The sequence below is a fragment of the Aythya marila genome (genome assembly GCF_965140915.1).
Source record: "Aythya marila genome assembly, chromosome: 13".
Classification (NCBI taxonomy): domain Eukaryota; kingdom Metazoa; phylum Chordata; class Aves; order Anseriformes; family Anatidae; genus Aythya; species Aythya marila.
The window spans coordinates 2589017-2603641 of record NC_139054.1 but is presented as its reverse complement, the minus strand read 5'-3'; the positions used below and the strand labels follow the sequence as shown (position 1 = coordinate 2603641).

Genomic DNA, 14625 nt, shown 5'->3' with positions numbered 1-14625 from the left:
TAGTAAGTAATAGCAGAGCATTTTTTTAACTATTTGGGGGGAGAGGGGAAGGGAACACATTCCAGATCATACATGAGATTTAAAAAAGTGTTCTAAAAGACCATCTAAAAGAAGACTGCCCTGTGGCTAATAATTTCTTATGTAATAAAGAAAAAAAAAAAAAAGAGAGAGAGAGAAACAAAAAAAAATAAATGTACTTAAAGCCCACAATTCAGCAGTGATTTTGCTACTCAGGATTCTATGGAAAACGTAAGGGAAGTGAAGAAGGAGAGCGGCTCAGGTGGGAAGGGTGCAGTGCAGCTTCAAGAAGTTATACAGGTCAAGAAAAGAGACAATTCTTTTCTCTTCCTTTTTCACATCTTTCCCATTTCTCAAGGTAGGGCAAGGTAGACCCTGCCCTATAGGACTGACCTCCTTTGCTATAATGCCAACAGTGTTTTCTCTCAACCTCCCAACCCTCTCGCTCATTCTCTCCCTAGGAAGCCTCCTAAGAAGGAAAAGAGGGAAAGAATGGGGGCCAAAACCCAAGACAGTGTGTAGCGAGGAAGACTACGAGGACTGTCTTCAGAGTACTACAGCTGGCTTTCTGCACACTGATCCGGTGGTCAGTAACAGCAGGAGATGGTATCTGTACTACAAGGGAGATGAGTTGTGTATTTGTATTTGGTGCATTCTTCTGGATGATAAATATTGCAATTCTGGTAGCAGTAATATCAGTTGTTGCTAATATTTATGAACAAATGCTGAATCAGATCAATCCAAATGGCTCTTAAGTTATCTTTAGAGTGTATCAACAAAATCAGAAACAGTTCTTCAGGCTACAAAAAAATTAATAAAAATAAGCTTTAAATTCATTTTCTAGAATAATACAATACAGTAAATCTTATCTCTGTTGTGATTTTTTGGAGTCAGAAGACTCCAGAATGCTTTACAAATTGCAGTTTACATATGAGCATAAAGTTAATGAATGCTTCATTTGCGACCTTTTATTGATACTTAGTACTAGCTCATTCGGAGAAACAACAATTGAAGAACAATTTAAATATGTGCCAATACAGTAAAATTATTTATGAAAGCATGGTGTATGTTTGTGCATATCATTGTATTTGCTTTGCTGTGAAGTGTCATAATATAACTATCAGAGTTCAAAACAAAAAAGGAAGCATAACCATTTGGAAGCAAGCAGTAACACATAGCCTGCATTATGGTAGAATTGGTGAAGCAGGTATCACAGGCCACTGCAAGTATATCAGTTACAACCACTGCATTTGTGTTCAAAGCAAAATTTCAGGACATCTCTTGTGAAATACTGCACGGCTGGGTCCCAAGGCAGGTCTACACCAAATGGTGGAGGTGCCCATAGCTCACCTGAGCTTCACAACTGTATGTTGCTCTATGGAGACAGATGGAAATACTGAGTTTGGATCCAGATGTAGTGTACTATTTCAGGGGCAACTTCAACCATTTTTCTAAGCTACTTCTGGAACTGAAAAGTATCCCTGAAACATGCTGGTTTACATTGTGCAGATACATCAGCTAAATTTGGTCTTAGAGAATTCTACACACTTCTCACATTGCAGCACAGATAGAATATAAAGGGTACCAAAAATTCAGATTCAGTGATGGTTGACAATTTCACTTCTTTAGTGCAGTGGAACTTAAAGGCAAAACTTTTCAGCCCACGTGACACAATTTATTTCTCTTATCTTCCTAGATATACTCTTTTGAGCTGTGTTTATAGATACAGTGTCGTTTACAGAATTATGTCTGGAGAAAACTGTAAAGAAATATATTTTTGGACATTCGTGCTGTAAGGTCACAGCCAGATACTTGTCAGCTCAAGTTTTGATGTACCCAGTAAAGGTACAGTACAAATGCAAAATCTTATCTTGCAATCAATAAGACTAGACAGAATCAGTTCAAAGCTACAGAACCTAGAAAAACTCATTGTAGCTACTCTGAGCTACTAGGTTTCTCATAATCACTCTCACAGTGATTGCTCAACATACCTAGGAGGTAGGGAAAGAATGTTTTCCATGTTACAGATGGGAATAAAATAAATAAAAAGAAAAGATAGAAGTTACCCAGTAATTCAGAAAAGAAAAAAAACTGAAGGAACTCTGCTTGACAGTTAAGCATTTTTTTTTTCTTCTTCTTCTTCTTGCAATAACAGAAAGCAAGAAATAAAATATAAGCACTTTTCCTACAAAACTGGCAATAAAAAATACCTCCTTCAGTTATATGGAACTGAATACATATGATTCTCCCAGATTCGCTCGATTATTGTACTTATCATAGTAGTACTTAGATTGATCATCATCTAAAAAAAGCATCTGGAACATCTGGCACATCCCAGCATGCATACATTATAGAAAAAGACAAAAACATTGTTCCTGAATACATTTTAGTTCTCAGCATGTATCACTAAACTGTGTGTCATTTGTTGAGCTGTCTTCTGCAGCTCCATGAACTGTTAGATAGCATTTACATCACTCAGTGCTGACAGGCATGTATTACCAACTTGTGTGATCAGCAGCAAGAAAATAAATAGCAAGTTAAGCAATTGCTGTGAAACAATGACTAGCCCTAAACCAATATAATGCTTCAAATTATCTTTAAAATAAAACAAACAGGTCTACTGCTGTAACATTCTCACTGACTGCCCTGCAGCAGCCACTGTTTGGTTTACGACACAAATACATCTTAATATGTATTAAAAATTAAGCCTCTTTTACATACTGAATTTTAATTCACAGAAAATTTAGGTGATCTAACATTTTCATAATCCAATTTCTTAATATATGATGCTACAAAAAAAAACAAAAACCCAAACACAAAAACAACCAAACAACAACAAAAAAGCCGACAGTTACTTTGTAGATAATAATCCAGAAGATCAACCATCAAGTAACACCAGATGAGCAACTATTACCTTATTTGAGAATTTAATGTAGTAACCACTTAACTGAATTTGAGCTTCAGAAGCTGAATTTGAGATGTTAAAACCATGAAGTTGAAAATTTTGTGGATTTTCAAGTTGATTCTGGAATAAGAACTCCAATATAGACAAAAGGTGGTTCACATGGTGCAAAATGAAACTGAGCAGCAGAAAATCTGCAATTTGCTAGAGATTTTTAAAATCCTGAACAGCACTTTAAAGATGGAAAGTGTTTTCCATTCAAGACTTTTTTTTTTTTTTTTTTTAACTATTTAAAATACTGAAGGAAAATTTATTCAAGTATATTTGGTCTATTGTGTAGGGGTCCTATTTGATAAATCAATTTTATTCAGAAAGAGATCCGATAATACAAACAAAATAAAATTATTTTCATTATTATAAAAAATGCAAAATAAAGATTTTACCTTTGTTCTTTTAAGTCCATAGTCTATTTCAATAGTATATTTCAGCAAGGTATGTATATATTTTTGTGATATTTAGATATGTCTCAATACTTAGGCTTAGGCTAAAAATGTCACTACAGAAGCGAAGGATTAGTATACATACACAGCTATATTCTAAGAAACAATTTATTAATGATAACAGAATTTTTAATTGCAATTCACTCTGTGTCAGATTCAGTGACAAGCATCACAAAATTGCCTATCAACTAAATTAATCATAAATATATACTGAATGGGCAGTGTTTCTTATATGAAATATTTTATTGCATCATGGTGTTGTGGATCATTTTATATGCTGGGCAAACTGCCAATACTGCACTACCTAAATATCCATTTTATATAGTAACTCTGCATCCTCACTTCAACTTATGAAATCAGTCTAATTGTTTAATTCTAGGTTCCAAATCCACATTCCTTCCAAAGCATTAATCTAGTACTGAAGCTATGCAATTACCAATTTTGTAAAACTTCTTATATCCATGTCTGGTAAATCTAAACTTTTTTTTTTTTTTTTTTCTTCTTTTAAATATGTATTTATGTAAGAAATACATTGCTTAAAAAAGAAGGCAATGGCTAAATGACACCATGTCTCAGTTTCTCCTTTTATCATGCTGTATTTGTTTGCTTACAAATATATATAATATATGTCTTAAGGAAATGAGATGATCTACTTAAAACCAAAATTTCTATATAAAAATATAAATAATTTTTCTTTTTGATGTCAAAATGACATAAAATGCTCTTTGATATTTAAAAGTTTCATTCTGACTAGCTATTTTTCACATTTTTTTTTGCTTTGCTTTTCAGAATTCTTTCAGTATTCAAAGTAGAAATATGTTGTTAATACAAATGATCCTATACTGGCAAGAACCCAGAAAACCTGTGTCAGCAACTCCTGTGTATTTGTCAACTCAGTTCCTCTTGTATATTTATTTATAAGGCAGTAGACTGTGTGCTTGAGGTATTTTGATTCCTTTGACTCTCTCTTGAAGGACTGCAAAGTTCTGTCTCAAATGCTGTTTGGAACACTTCTGCCGATAGAAGAATTAACACCACTGTATGTCAGTCTGTAGAACGCTGGTGACAACAGCCCTGCATCTGGGAACTCAACCAACAACTATCATTATCAAAAAGGCACAATTAACACTTTATCATTTATGAGCCATTTCCCCTTCTTCAGAAGTCAGGAGAGTCAACAATCACCACTCAACCAAAACCTCATGAAAACCAGTTGATTTATCTACACAGTTATGATTTTATTTATTTTTTCTTCAGACTTGCATAATGACTTTTTCACTCACCCTAGCAAGGTAGCTAGTAGTTTTTACTCTGGATTTGAAATCCTTTTCTTTGACTTTGTGATCCTGACAATCCGTGTAAGAGTTTACGGATGGAAGAAACACCTGCAACTAAGCAGTCACACAACTTGACTGATAAAGTACTTGACATTTTCTGAGGCTGGGGAAAAAGACCTTCCATGTTTTCCAAAAATACTAAGTCCTGGTGGCATAGGAAAGGGAAATTTAAATTTTCCTGAAGACAGAAGTATCTGATCTTCAGACTACCAAATGCTGGCAGATTGCAGGAAACAGAGATGAATGGCAGGCTATGTTCTGAATGTATCCCCTTAGGCAGACCTTACTCAGCTCTCACACTTGATGCAAATACAATCATCTCCGAAGCTTTTGCTCAGGGAGAGAAACACTCAGTAGAAGCCCCAAATGCAAGAGTATGAAGAAACTTGCTACAAGTCCTGCTTTTTCCTCTTACATCTTCTACGGAACTGTTATGGAACTGGGAGCCATTTACATTTTACTTCTAAGAGGAATCTCAGCATGATTAGAAAATAAATACACATTGAAAAGCTTCCTTACTGACTGCAGGGAGGAATAATGAAGATACTAATGTTTGAGCCCCAAACACTTTGAAGATACTACTCCCCATCGTGAGAATGGAACAGTCTGCTCCTAAGCTGTAGGACCATGAGCAAAACTTAAGAAGACCTCTACAGAGGACAAGATACACATACAAAGCATGAACAGTGAAAATAGATCTCTGGAAGGCTATTCATTATTTCAGGGTGTCCAAATCAATACAACAAAATTCTGTACTAGCTGACAGTCATGAGAACCTAGTGATTTTTCATGGTAGTTACACGAACTGCCTGTTCCTATGGCAGTTACAATTATTAGAGATTTTTTACTTCTATGTTAGTTATAATCCACTGAATTTTACTTTCTCCACAGTTTTCACTCCAAAATATTTCCTGCATTATCAGAATGAACAAATTCACATTACTGGACAGTGACCATGGTACTGCAATATAAATAAGCAGTAACTCCATTAAGCTTAAGTACATTTTTAGAAGACACAGTGACTAAATTGGATATATAATAAATTTAAAAAGAATCTATAATTAATTATTATCAGAGCAAGAGAGCCTTATAAACCTTTGAAAAAAATATGATTGAATTTGACTAAACTCGGTGAGAGTAATTAACAACACTACTGGACTTAAAGTATCTCATACCAAATGGTGCTTGCCCTGCATTTTTTCATCCGTGTAGACTATTCTTATGTGAAAGCTATTTTTAAAGGAACATTAAGAATATTTCTTGGACCATAAAATACAATATTAAAATGTAAAGTTCAAAATATGCCTTAGTACCTGTATCATTCCTAAAAGGAAATGATTTTAATGTTCTTTCCATGTAACAACATAATAAATAAAAATGTAGTAATATCTTTTGTTATATACTTACATGATAAAGTGGAACTGTATTGTTTTCTGGGAGTGAGAAATTCAAGATATCTTGCTGTCCAGGTTCAAGCCTAACGTTAACAGTTGATGTCAACATAGATGAACTAATGGGGTAGTTTGGACTGCTTGCATTTTTGCCCTTTTTCCTTGACCTATAACCTGTGTCCCTTTTGCTGTCTTTCTGTGTCAGAGGTTCTTCTTGGATAACCAATATCTTGTCATCACTCAGATACCGCAGGAGGGAATTCTCAGAGTCAGTGGTTGGATGGAACAAAAAGAAAAAAGAAACATCAGTAAGACAAAACAGAGAATCTGTGTTTCATTCCTACAATCATAAATGTTAATGCTTACTACCAGCTAAAAAGAAAACCTCATTTTCTTTTATTACAAGTTTACTTTAATCTCATGTAAGTTTATGATAACTATGTGGTATGATATTTGAAACATACAGCTTGCTTCGACTGAATATTATCTGAAGTGTGCTTGAACACAAGGGAAATACAGCATAGATGATTTTTCAGTTTTACATATATAGAAAGTACTGGCTGCCATGAAAAACCATTCTTATTAAATATATGGTGGTCCACCAACACTATAAAACAAAACAATAATAAGAAACACAAATGTATAATACTTTTCTCTTTTTTTTTTTTTTTCCAACAATACAGATAGAGATGAGACAATCAAATGAACCTTGAAAACAAAATTATTTTTAATTTGTTAACAGAATCTTGGAGTCTAGGAATTCAAATTTAAATCTGCCCAACAGACCAGTTGGTGCATGCTTCCTCAAATTTTACATCATTCTCTCATCTCAGTGATACAGTTGCTAAACAACACTGTGAATTCAGGATTATGGAACAGTTTACAGGGGAGCCATTTACATTTAAATTTGGAAAAGGCAAACAAAATTTCCAGTCTTTATTGCACGTGGTATTTAATCACCCAAGTTTAGAATGTACATGTGGGCTGGTACTCACAGACAGAAGTAACATCTAACTTACCATTATTATTAAAACCTTCAACAGTACTTAAACAGACAATGAGATTTACAGCATGTATAATGTCCCATTCAGTTAGAGATATTTACACATATAACAAGTGGAGTTGAGTTATAATAGAATTATGTATGCCATCCTCAACTCTTTGTTAATAAAACGACAGTACTTTTACATGCTTTGCAATCTTTAAAACACTCAGCGTGAATATTGGGAATATTTTCCAGGACACATCATATGCATGTTGCATATTCCTTTTATTAATTTGTAAGCACACACACTTCTAATCTTTATATACCTAATTCCTGAGTCAGTGCATTTTTACAGAATTTTATGTGTCATTTCCAATTAAAGTTTTGCATTTAAAAGTAAGTGTCTCCTGTACTCGACAAATTCCACAAAACTTTTGCAATGTTTCCACTGCAGTGTTCTTAAATATATCCCAGCTATTCAGCCACAAAGCAGAATGAAGTGTCAATCTCCTGGTAACACCAGAGAGTTACCAGTCTATTTTAACATTTACTTGAATTTACTATTATTATTATTTTTAATAAACTAATTCTCGCATCTTTTTAATCTTTCTAGAAATCCTATTATTTTCATCTTCTACAGGTTACTTGCTCCTACAGATAACTTGCTGTGGTGGTTTTAGCACACTTGCATAAATACTTTGTGTTTCCTTTAACATGGTGTTAAAATTTGAATGGACTTTTTCAATGTATTGTTCATGATTTATGTTCAGCTGTCAGCCACAACAATGCCATTTGTGAAGGCGACTCCTTTAATCTAAGCAAACTTTACAGAGAAAGCCTTAACTGAAAATTAGCTCTTAATCACCTAAATGGTTATCTTGGATTTTGAAGTCTCAAAGGTGGATTCCACAATATAATTAAAAAAGTGTTCAAATCAAGGCTGCTTTACAATGAAATTCTTTGAACCTTTCTAGAAGAAGACATTTAAATTCAAAGATAATCAAGACAATTAATTAAAAAATATCCGTTGTTAATATTTCAAGCTCTTTCTGAAATTAATTTTACAGTTGCAAAAAGTTTAGGACTGAAATAATACCATTCTGTGTAAAAAAAGTTTGATTGATACCTTGTACTTATAACACCACTTATTATTTTACAGAACTGCAAGGATCAAGAACTGTTATTATTAGCATATGATGTCTAAATCTTTTAGTCTTTTTTCTTTTCCCTTTGGTGTTTATCTGTCTCCATACTAGAATCAAAGTAAAACCCTTCTACTGATACAAACTCAAATTTTCAGAAATACAAACAACCCAGATACTAAAAAGAGCCTTTTATATTTTTTTGTGACAGTCAAGAAAACTTGATTTGGTCCTTGTGATGATATTTTCATGGTTCTTAAGAAACAAAGAAAGAAATCTTGGAGAACAGCAGAGGGAAAAAAAACAAAACAAAACTCACCTCGGCTTCCCCTCTTGTACATGTTTTGTTCTTTTGACTCCCCTATCCAACTGTAGTCAGTAGGCATTGAAACAGGTCTTAAATCACCTGGAAACAATTCAAGATGAACAAATAAAATTTTTGAAGATTAAAAATAGAAGACTCTAGAGTAAGTAATGCATGTAAATTAGAGGCATGACATAACCCTTCAAAGCAATCCTCTTTATTAGCACCTATACATTATGAAAGCTGCAGCATTCAGAATTAATTGAACACCACATATGCCAGATTCTCCTCTTCATTATACCAACCTGAAGGAACTGGCTTCAGTGAAATTTTTTGTAAATATAAAGAAGTTTTTAAGTCTTTTCTGGAAGAAAACAAAAACAAAAACAAACTTGCTCGCTTATTAAATAGATGTTTTGGAATAAAGAAACAATAAGCAACTAACATGCTTTAGTAAAACTAGAAGGATTATTACTACAGCTACATTACATATCTATTAGCTATCCAGTAGAACCTATCTGATCTGGAAAAGCACATGGTGAGTAACAAGGGGATCTTACAGTTTCAAGGAAGGTTATTGATTGCCTTAAAAACAAAAGATGGAGTACAGTTTGCTAACAACAACAACAACAAAATAAAGATTCAGTCATTAGGGTTTTAATTAATGTGATTTTATGGCACTGCAGTTGTGAGGTATTCTTGTGCATTATTCATTCCCTACTATTGTATCCGCAGAACAGTGAGAGCAGGCCATTAAACTCGGCACACTGCAAAAATGGCTATAAAGCATAAGTACTTTGTCCTTGTCTGTGTGCATTAGTATCACAAAACAAAGACACACAACCTCTCAATTACAGGTTAAGGTCTTTTTGAACCATAAAGCCAAAGATTCCTTTTTTCATATGCCAGCTGACTAAATACTTCTTTAAAATAATAATAAAAATCGCTTGATTCCTCAAGTAGCTTGCCACTGGTTTGTTTCTGAGATAATTATAGAATTTAAATGTCAACAACTGTTTCTTTCTCACTGTCAGTTTCTTCAGGTTGCTTAGAATGACTAAGTATTTTTTGTGGGTTATTCCTGTGCTAATACGGGTTTTAATTCATCTATCTCCCCAAAACAACATTTTCAGCTACTAAAATAACAGGAGGATTTAAGAAGGAAACAGTCATACTGTTGAAAACAAGTATGTTTTCAGATAAGACGATTTTCTGAAAATTGAGGGGATAACATATTCCTAGAGTACTGAGATTTTCAGTGTATGGATATATATGTAGTTTTCCTATGTGCCTAAAAGTCGATACAACCTTTAAATGCAAATTTATTACTCGACTCCTAATCTAAAAGCTGGTTTTAGAAGAACAATATGGACAAGGAAAAATAATTAAAAAACAACAAATCAAACAAAAGTAAGACCCAGTAATATAGAAAAGAATGAGAACAAGTAAGGATTTCAAATTTTAGAAAAAGCAACAACAAACAATATGAAACTAGAAATGCACATAACAAGTGGAGATCAACAAAAAAGCTTAGCAGTATATCTGTTCAAGAGGAGGAAAGTCTGAAACCCTGATGAGATTTGTTACACATAAATCTGAGATGCTGCAGCATGATCAACCTTAAAGATATGAATTTTGGATGAGAAACATACAAGTTGAACAAAGAAAAAAAGAGATTTTGCATATTATTTTTAATTGCAAGTTCTTTCCCAAATACCTGTAGCCTATATATAAACTGTTTTTAACAGTGCAACTTGAATATTAATCAGAGAACTGGAAAATCTTTGTGTATAATAGTAGAAATTGAAAGGAAAAATACTGATTTATGATGTTTTTGCCTGTAACACAAACAGAGGAGATTTGATATGCATTGCCACAAGAACTCTAAATACCAGAGCATGTTGGAATCAAGACTAATATAAGATGATAAGCCTTGGAAAAAAAAAAAAACAAAATGCACTGCAGCCATGATAAATAAAGACTTAATTTTGACAAATGTTTGGAAAAAATGGGCTTATTTGCCTCCACTGATTTTGCATATATTATCAGTACTGAGGGTCTCATTTTCCTGAGTATTCTTCCACTTACCACCAGCTGCAACAGAAACTGGTTTGTAATAATCACTTTAATTCTGGAAAATCCCTGGCAGGAATTTTTGAGCTGCAGTTTGTGTGAGTCCTAGCAATAATGAAAGCATCTGTTCAACCATGAAAGACTTCAGAACTCTTATTTTTCCTACTTAGCCCATGGCTACCCGGCTCCAGCATCAGATGCATGTTTCTTAGACCCACCAGAAATCATGTCTTTCCAGAGACATACAGTCACTTTCATGATTCAAATGTACATTTTAAAGTCAAAAATTTTAAATGTACACTATAGAAGAACAGAATTTGGATTTGGAAATCTGTTAATTATCAGATCAATATAATCTGTAGTTAAGAAAAAAAAAATCTGGTTTAACTGTTGTTTTAAAAGCTACTAAAATGTATTCCTGAGATTTGTAAATCAGATTCCTTCTAGATTTTCAATGTCACATAGTTAGGGAAAATCACACAGAACTCTCTATCATAAACACAAGACTCTGGCATATTATTGGGATTAGTTGCAGAGCCCAATGTCTTAAATTTGAAATCATTATGCAGCATGATTTTAAGCAAGCCAAATACATCCATCTGGCTCCAATTTCCATCACTGTTAATATTTCTCTTTCATTCTAATTTTATTCTAGAACCATGCTGCATATCAGGGAGATAAAGACAATGTTACTGTACTTAAGATGGAGTCCTACTCTTTGGTGTTAACCTGGTTACAGCTCATATAAGCATCAAGTATATGGCTGTACAACTTACTAAAAATATTTTACTTGTAACAAAAATCTGTTAAAATTTCTCTATTCTGAAAAAATATAGTCTTATATATAAACATGATCATGTACATAAACATGATCCTGGCCACACCTAAGCCAGGATTGCTTTCAAACTATTAGAATGAAAAGAACAGTGCAACACTTAGGAAACTGGATGTCATTTGCTAGGGAACTCTACAGTGATTAATCATTGCACTTGACGTAATTTTATGTATACTTGTAGCTGCCACATTTTTAGACTGGAATCTACCCTCTCAACTCTGAAAACAGCAGGTGAAATGACGTAAGCATCACTCATATGTTGATCTTAGCCAAAAGGTAATGTAGTTTAGAGTTTAGATTAGATTAGCCAGATAGATTAAGTAAACTATGCCACAGATGTATGTATGTAATACATTCAAAATACATATGAAAGTAATAAGAAAACCTCAGCAAACAGATTTATTGACAGTGGAACAACATGCATGTACAGCTTAACTATTAAAATGTGTTCTGGCACCTGTGGCCCTCAGTTGCACCCTCTTCTAACATTTATGGTGGAAAGAACACCTCAGTCTGAGAACAGGAAGAAAAAGCCACAGAGTCTCTAAGTGCCAACAATTGAAAGAGCAGGGAACCCACATTTAATAACATCATGGTATCAAATCCTACACCAGACTAAACCAGTTTTAAGACAGACCAACAGCATCAGTGTCCAGAGTGCTTAAAAATCCCCTCCCCAGCTGTTCTGTTTCACCTGTTACTGAATCTTCCACTATTAACTGCCTCTGGTGTTCTCTCCTTTGAACTGCAGCATGTTTTCATTACCTGTGTTCTTCACAGACACATTTTTCTTTACTACTGTGAGCTTGTGAAATATTTTCCCTTTTCCAGCTATCAAAGACCCTACCAAAAATATATATATATACATTTTTTAACAAAACTAGAGAAAGGAAAAAACCTTTAGCTTCAGTGTAGGTGAATGAAGTACTTATTGATGGCAACATATAAATTGATCAAAAGACAGAACCTAGTCTCAGGGAACATTATGACCAAAAGGAGTTGTCATGCCTTTCTCTGAGGCATGGAAATGCCATTTGCACCACCAAAATCACATGCTACTACAGATTTATAATAAATCTTTTATCTTAAAATTCTGTAAACTTTACAAAAATAACACCACTCAAATACATGGAGAATACACTGGTAAGTCTATTTAATACAGTGCTGAATTTGGTAGACCTTATGTCTTATAGATACTTTAATACCACGTCTTTTCAGGCCCTTCATTAAAGAATAATATCCAAGACTGTTACAACCAGAATAATCTCCAAGAGCTTCAGAATAAAAGCTGGTAAATCAAAATGCTATCTATCCAAGTAATGTGAACTCAAATATTATTCCAAATTTTAATTAAGAACTGCACAATAAAATTATTTATAACTTCTATAATCCTGATCCTGAACATTAGATTGTATTTATATTAATTATTCCTTCACATAAACTTTTGTCTGAAATTCAGAGCCAACAGGTCATGATCTAACAAAAAATGACAGATATTTGGGGGTGCTGTAGCATTCATAGTACAATTTCTAAATCCAGTCAATCAAAAAATGTTAAAGAAACCAGGCCTACCATGAGTGGGTGTTTTTTCTCTTCTCCGCACTCCTGTAGCTCTGCTTCTCTCATACTCAGAGCCCAAAGGATGGCCTTCACCTTCAATTAAGGTGTAGTATTTACCACTCTCGTGTTCCAGAAAATAACTTGGAGACTCAGAGCCTTTCATTCCAGATTTCCCAAATTTGCTGATGTCATCACAAGACATTATTCCAATTTCATCCCTAAAAATTGTAAGCCAGAAGATTGCAGGGAAATTAAGCATTTTATGAAAAAACTAAAGTGTACCAACTATCTAACCTAAGCACTACAAATGAAAAAAGTAATGTAATTGAATTGCTACGTATGAGAACTTTTTAAGAGTTTCAATTTCAACAAATATAAGTTAAAGAAATCATCATTAGATTTTATTTTAACTGAAAGACAAACATAGCTATTCAGAAGTTTTCTACTATTTGAAAGGAAGCATAAGTAATTGGTGTAACATGAGATGGCAAGGATTTCTGTTGCAAAATGCATGCTTGAGAATAAGCTACATGTGGTCACAAAAGCGTAAGTCAAAATAAATGATTAAAGACTTCTTTAAGTGGTTTTCTAGTTTAGGACCCAAACCAGGTTTTGCTCAACCTGTATCTAGCTAAATCAAAGGTAAAAACGTCTCAAAACAAAGATACGTTACTTAATGCAATTCTAACTCTTAATTTTACTAAATATATGGGTTTGGGCATTTTTATTTTGTTTACTTTTATTGGTCTAGTAAAATTAAAATGTTATTATTATTATTATTATTATTTTGTCAAAAGCTCACATTCACTTGGAAGTAAATACCTGGGGCCATAAAGTCCTGACATAGGAGAAAGAATGTAAACATCTTGGAGTGCTGAGTTCTCCATTTTGGAGGACATGCCCATTGTACTTGTTGGTGTTGTAGAACTGTTTGTTGGACTGGTTGGAATTACAGGCTGTAAAACAAACAAAACCCAAACACATGAAGAACAAATTAATGTTTTCAGTGCTACAAACAACACTTAGATCAACAAGCACCATTTTACAAATCATGACCTCTTTTTGGATTAGCCATTTTTGGATGAAGACTACAAAGACCAATTGTAATCTTTTTTGAAATGCAAGGCTTTCTGTCTTCTAGAGATAAACTTTGAGAATATTTTTATGTGTTTCGAGTACAAGCAATTTTAAATAGTGGCTAAGGATATTTTTCCTTGAGAACATCAGTCTGCATAGGGGTCCAAATTAGAGTCTTCCCTGCTTTACTGTTAAACCTCTCTTACTCTGATCAAGTGTTTTGGGTTTCTTTCATCAGTACAAATAGATAAAAAGTCACTGCCCATGACAAGTATCATTCATGACTGTCTTTCTCATACCTTGTCTGGAAATTAAGACCTACTACATTATACACAGTATTAACCACTGCATTTAGCATACAATCACTATTTCAACAATTTTCTAGTGACAATAACAGTAAAAAGACTAAACAGAACATATTCTAGTAAACCTCCAACTTACCTGCAGTTGGATACCCAATTTATCCATTGGTCAAAACATAAATTATCACTGTCACCAACA

At 33.6% G+C, this 14625-nt stretch overlaps 1 protein-coding gene across 1 annotated transcript in view; it reads right to left on the bottom strand.

The window, feature by feature from the left end:
* LOC309883200 (connector enhancer of kinase suppressor of ras 2-like) overlaps positions 1-14625 on the bottom strand; it is a 176665-nt gene that overhangs the window by 44284 nt on the left and 117756 nt on the right. The window contains exons 11-14 of the mRNA XM_082771099.1: positions 13870-14003; positions 13060-13265; positions 8595-8681; positions 6165-6475 (exon numbers count right to left, since the gene is read on the bottom strand). Coding sequence (XP_082627225.1) covers positions 6165-6475; positions 8595-8681; positions 13060-13265; positions 13870-14003 — 738 coding nt within the window. The remainder of the gene's footprint in view (positions 1-6164; positions 6476-8594; positions 8682-13059; positions 13266-13869; positions 14004-14625) is intronic.